The sequence below is a fragment of the Tupaia chinensis genome, unplaced genomic scaffold, assembly GCF_000334495.1.
Source record: "Tupaia chinensis unplaced genomic scaffold, TupChi_1.0 Scaffold143654_1, whole genome shotgun sequence".
Lineage (NCBI taxonomy): Eukaryota > Metazoa > Chordata > Mammalia > Scandentia > Tupaiidae > Tupaia > Tupaia belangeri.
Window position 1 is genome coordinate 781,375 of NW_006203502.1, and position 6,599 is coordinate 787,973.

Below are 6,599 nucleotides of genomic sequence, written 5' to 3' on the forward strand. Positions count from 1 at the left end.
CACGTGCTATTATTTGTTTGTGTTATTTTATTTAGTCAAGATTTAAAGCACAAACTAAAAGAGAAGAAAATTTGGAAAAATATTTAGGAGTGAAAGATAATTCAGAAACAATATCAGAAAATTAGGTATTATATTAAAAACAAACAAACAAAAAACCTTTAAACAGCAGTTAGCTGTGGTCTGCTTGTTTTTGTAAAAGTTTTACTAAACACAGCCAAATCCCTTTGCTTCATGTTAGGATTTCACAATCTCTGCACTATTGACATTTTGGACCAGATAATTCTTAGTGCAATGTGGACTATGCACTGTAGCAGTTAGCAAGATCCCTAGGCTTGGCCCACTAAATGACAGCAGCATCACCTTTCATTGTGACAACCAAAAATGTCACTGGACATTGTCAAATAAATACTGAGAATATGGGTAGAAGCAGCAAAATTACCCCTGGTTGAGAACCACTGGTTTCTGTACTATGTGCTTTTACACTGCAACAGCAGAGTAGAGACTGTATGACCCTTAGAGTCTGAAATATTGACCGTGTGGCCATTCACAGAAAAAGTTAAACTCTTTTTGCCATATTCAAAGGCAAAAATATGTGCTAGACTTTAAAAAAATAAATTGCAAAGCATATGACAATACAATCTTCTTAGAAAAACTTCCACAAATTGCTTTAAAAAATTACTCCAATTTTAAAAGAAGTAAAAACAAGCAATTCATAGAAACCAAATTCCACTGACCCTTAGGCATGGTAGAGACTCAATCTCACTGGCAGTTAAGAAAATGAAAATGGGGGGCCAGCAAGTGGCATGGTGGTTGAGGTGCTGGAGTCTCTCATGACCAACTGTGGTTTGAGTTCTTGACCTGGTGGCTTGCTTTCTCACTTTCCCTCTCTCTCTGGTGAATTAGTAATTATTATTATTATTATTATTTTTTTAATTGAAGGCACTTTTTATTTTCCTTTACCCACCTTAACAAAAAAAGTTCAGTCCTGGTTGAAACTGGCAGGAAACGAATATAGATTCCAGTTGGCAAGTTCCAGACAATAAGGCATTGACTATAGTTTAAATACACTACATTGTAAGGTAAGCAATTCAACTGGTAGAAATCCACCACTGCAGAAATTAAAGCACCAACATGCTAGAACTATAGTAAAATTTATTGTAAAATTATTGATAACAAACCTGGGTTTTCTCTTTAGAGAGAGATTTTTGCTATAGGGTATATGTGCTTGATGGAAAGACAGAGACTGAAAGTGAGAAATCACCCCCTGGTGGGGGATGGCCATGTCACAATCCCTCCATTCTCTTCTCAAGATTTGGGGAGTGCATGCACATGTGCCTGGAGTGAATTTTAAGCTGCCAGGTCTGGGACTCGAACTGCAGTCAACTACGTGGGAGTCCAGCAACATAACCAGTACACCACCTGCTCATCCCCATTTACAGAAGGTTTTCATAAATCACTGAAATCTTGCACCTTACTTCATAGCAACCCACCTTTATTTGACTGGGTTTTCTTTACCTTATGAACACCAATGAGGCAAAAGGTGAGCCATGAATGAAAGCCATGAATGAAAGTTTTACATTTCCTACTGAAAGAATTACCTAACATTCAATAAAGAAAGAGATGATATAAGATGTTCCTACAGTCACTGCATATATAATCATATGATCTCTAATACACAATTAGGAAAATCAAAGAAAATAATAAAAGCAGCTCTAATTCAGCACACTTTAAATACTAGCCAGACCCTATTCTAAAGGATATACATGTATTTAACCCTATGATGTGACTAAGAAATCTGGTGTTAGTATCACTAATTTATAAATGAGAAAACTTGGGTGCAGTTAATTAAGTTGCCCTATAAGAAATAAGTTATATTGGTAAAGGTGAGTAGAAATTAAACATTGGTTAAATCTTTTCCCACTTTGGTTCAGTTCAAGTTAATTTCAGTGAATTAGCTTGTAGACATTTAACACAATTTGAATGGGAAAACTTACTGCATTTCTTTTTAAATGACAGAGAACATATGCATGTGCGAGGAAAGAGAAGGAAGAGGGACAGTATCTTCGACAGAGTCATGTCATATCACATCCAATCTCCTCAATTCTTTAGTTCCTCAAATCCCAGCATGTTCTCAGGCCAACCCAGAAACTTGAACCTGTGGTTGGTCATATGGCTTCTGGATTCTCAGGACATGTGTGTTACCACTGCATTACCATGACTGGGTTCAATATGCTCCATGTTTCACACTAATGGTGTCTTCTTAAGTATGAATTTTCAGGTGAATAACTTGATATAGCAAATGTGGTATTTATATTATAAACCTTCTGATTTCTCCTAAGGTCTAATATCCCTGAAGTTGAGAAAGGTTGAATGGTTAATTTCTTGAACACATTCACTGTTTTCTTAAACTTCTAACCATAAAATTCCCTGAGGTTGACTGTGTTCTGGTCCACCAAAAAGGCCTTTCCATGTTCGTTATGTTCATGGAATTTTCCAATTTTTCACCAACTGACTCTGATGTCTAATAAATTCCAAAACACGAATAAACTCCTCCTAATTCTAACATTTATAAGGCACGTGTCCAATCAGTTTTGACCCTGAAATAAAGGTCTTTCCAGCCTTATGAGCACAGTATAAATTCTGATGACCAATAAGTTGTTTTCCTCAAATTCTTTCTCACATTCCATACAATGATAGGTTTTGTTAAAATTATATGATTTTTTTTTTATGTCAGTCAAATTCTGAGCCTTCCCATATTTTTTCATTCACTCCTCTGTCCTGTATGAATTCTTTGATGTTGACTAAGGTGTGAACCACGAATAAAGGCCTTCCCACATTGCTTACATTCATAGGGTTTCTCACCAGTATGAATTTTTTGGTGTCGACTAAGTTCTGAGCCACGACCAAAGGCCTTCCCACATTCTTTACACTCATAAGGTTTTTCACCACTATGACTTCTCTCATGATGAGTAAGTTCTGACCTTCGAATAAAAGCCTTCCCACATTCATTACATTTATGGGGTCTCTCACCAGTGTGGACTTTTTGATGTCGAACAAGTTCTGTGCTACAAGTAAAGGCCTTTTCACAATCCTTGCATTTATAGGGCTTTTCACCAGCATGTGCTCTCTGATGTCTAGAAAGTTCTGAGCCACGACGAAAGGACTTCCCACATTCCTTACATTTATAGGGTTTCTCACCAGTGTGAACACTTTGATGTCGAAGAAGATGTGAATCAGAGATAAAAGCTTTCCCACATTCCTTACATTTATGGGGTTTCTCACCAGTATGGATTCTTTGATGTAGACTCAGTTGTGAGGCACAACTATACACTTTCCCACATTCTTTACATTCATAGCATCTTTCACCAGTATGAATTATCTGATGAAGACTAAGTTGTGTGTCATAACGAAAAGCTTTCCCACATTCCTTACACTTATGGGGTTTCTCACCAGTATGGATTCTCTGATGTCGAAAAAGGTGTGAGGGACGAGTAAAAGCTTTCCCACATTCCTTACATTCATAGAATTTCTCATCACTATGAATTCTGTGATGGAGATTAAGCTGTGCAGTAGATGGAAAGGCCTTCCCACACTCCTTACATTTATAGGGTTTCTCACCTATGTGCATCCTTTGATGTTGAGTAAGTTGCGAGCTAGACTGGAAAGCTTTCCCACATTCCTTACATTTAAGAAGTTTTTCACCAGTGTTAATACTCTGAGGCTGAGTAATTTCAGAACCACACATGAAGTTACATTTCTTATTTCCATTACTTTTTTTGCTTTCATGGAGTCTCTGATGCTTAATCAAGTCTAACCTACTGTTAAGGATTTTCCCACATTCTCCACATACAGAGTCCTTTTCCTTATTATGATTTTTTTCATGCTGAATAGGACGTGACTGGCACCCGAGCGCTTTATTACATTTCTTGTGTTCACAGACTTTCTCTCCAGTATGAATTCCCTGAGATTTTCTATGGGCTGTGCACTGAGTGGAAGCAGACTTTTCTTCAGGGTTTATTACACCTTGTCTGAAATGGCCCTCCTGATATGTCTGTTGTTTCTCCAACTGGCATTTGATTTCTCTGTTATTTCTGACCATGGTACATTCAAGGTTAGAATGTTTAAGTCTTTTTGTTATCTCCTGCTGCAATAATTTAACTTCATTACTGTCCTCTGTTGGAGATAAATACTTAGTGTTTCTTCTGGACTCCGAATCTGGAAAATAAAAAGAAACAAAATGGGGTATTTTCAAGCTGCAAGAGAAAGTTCTAAGGAAGAGATGACAAAATAAAACTATTGGCTTATTGGAATAGTCATGAAACTATGTTTACATAGAAAAACATTAAAAAAAAAGAGGAAAGCTATGCTCTAAACCCATCTCCTACAAAAACATTAAAAAAAAGAGGAAAGCTATACTCTAAACCCATCTCCTAGACTCCCAAAATAATCAGACTAGAAGTCTTTTTTTTTTTTTTGAGAGATTTTCACTATAGGGCGCGTGCGCTCGCCAGACAGACAGAGAGAGACATTAGAGACAGAACGCGAGAAATCACCCCCAGGGGGGATGGCCACGCCGCAATCCCTTCTCCTCCATTCTCCTCTCGGGATCTTGGGCACGCACACACACGCGCCCGGCGTGAGTTTTAAGCCACCGGGTCCGGGACGCGAACCGCGGTCGACTACGTGGGAGTCCAGCGACATAGCCATTACGCTAACTGCTGGTTCCCAGACTAGAAGTCATTTTAAAGCTGAGGTGTGTCCTGGCGTGTTCAGGAAAGCTATGCTCTAAACCTGCTCCTAGACTCTCAAAATATTCACATGAGGTAGAATGACCTCTGTCTTCTCTCTGTCTCTGGCTGTCTCTCTCTCTCTTTAAATTTTTCTTTTTTTCTTGTTCTTATTTTTCAATCACCTCTCCTGAGCTTGGGTCTTTTTTTTCACTTGTTAATTTCAGGAGCCATTTTAAAGCTGAGGTCTGTCCTGGCGTGTTCATGCGGCGAACTCTTTTTGGTATTATTTTTCTAGTTTTTATTATTTTTTTTTCTTTTTTGCTTGTATTTTGTAACCTTACTTTCTTATTCTAAGCTTCACTCTCCACACACTTAATGTCTAAATAGGCCTAGGTGCACAGTAGCCAAGCATCTGAATACTTTGAGTCATTGAAATCCTCTACGCTTATTCAACCTTCTGCTTTAATGAAGAAATTTCTTTTTATAAATCTGAACTCCTAATCTTACTGTTAATACCACACTGCTAAGCACTGTGAAGGAGAGACTTTGTCACAGAATGACCAGAGGCAACCGCAGAGGCACAAGAAACATAAGAAAGCAAGAAAATATCTCTCCCCTAGAGGAAAAGAATAATCCTTCATCATCCACAGACAGTACAGCATTATTTGTGGAATTATCTGATAGAGACTTCAGAATATTCATAGTGACAAAACTAAATGAGATGCAAGAGCTGAGAGATAATGAACTCCAGAAGATGCAGGAGAAGAGACAATGAGTTCCAGGAGGTGTTGAAGTTCTTTCATGATCTGAAAGAGGAAATACACACTATAAAAAAGAATCAAATGGAGCTATTAGAGATGAAGGCTGCCATTCAGGAAATCAAAACTTCCCTTGAAAGTATTAAAAACAGATTAGTCCATGCAAAAAATTGAATCTCATATGTTGAAGGCAAAAACCTCTGATCTAGAAAAAACAACCAAAAAAACTGAGAAAATAACCCCCCAAAATGAGAATATTATTTGAGAAATACTAGATAGCATTAAGTGCCCAATCATCTGGATAATTAGTATACCAGAAGGTAAGGAAACTAATAAGGACATTGATAATCTATTCCATAAAATCTTGGAAGAAAACTTTCCAAATCTAGAGAGGCATTCAAATATCCACATCCAAGAAATACAACGGACCCCTAATAAAATCAACCCAAGAAGATATTCTCCAAAGCACATCATAGCCAGACTGGTCAAATCTACAGATAAAGACAGGATACTAAAAATGGCAAGAAACATCACGTTACTTATAAAGGTTATCCCATTAGGCTAACTTCAGACCTCTCATCAGAAACAATGAGAACAAGGAAAGAATGGGAACATATATTGAAAGTGTTAAATGAAAAACAGTTTCAACCAAGAATACTATACCAGCAAGATTATCTTTCATATGGAAAGAAAGAATAAAAACATTCTCAGATTAACAAGACCTGAAAGAATTTGCCAGTCGCAGACCTACTCTTCAAGAAGTTCTGAAAGGAGTGCTTGACCAGTAAGACTAAAGACACATACAGAAATAAGAGAACGAAAGGCAACCAAGAAAACGACCAATTTAATGCTAGAGACAAGAAGTATCGATAACAATGCTGAATGTTAACTTCCAGTATTTAAACGGAAAAATTGGACCACATCAACACTGTATATTGGGACCACGAGTTAGCATAATGGCTATGTAGCTGGACTCCCACGTAGTCGACCACAGTTTGAGTCCCGGACCTGGTGGCTTAAACTCACGCCGGGCGCGTGTGCGTGCATGCCCAGGATCCTGGGAGGAGAATGGAGGAGAAGGGATTGCGGCGTGGCCATCCCCTCTGGGGGG

At 38.0% G+C, this 6,599-nt stretch overlaps 1 protein-coding gene across 2 annotated transcripts in view; it reads right to left on the reverse strand.

The window, feature by feature from the left end:
• Window positions 1-1,360: 1,360 nt before the first annotated feature.
• Window positions 1,361-6,599, reverse strand: part of ZNF568 (zinc finger protein 568) — a 181,482-nt gene continuing 176,243 nt past the window's right edge. For both annotated transcript variants that reach the window (XM_006164675.3, XM_006164676.3), the window contains one exon: window positions 1,361-4,215. In XM_006164675.3, the coding sequence (XP_006164737.1) occupies window positions 2,762-4,215 (1,454 nt within the window). In that variant the 3' untranslated portion in view covers window positions 1,361-2,761. The remainder of the gene's footprint in view (window positions 4,216-6,599) is intronic.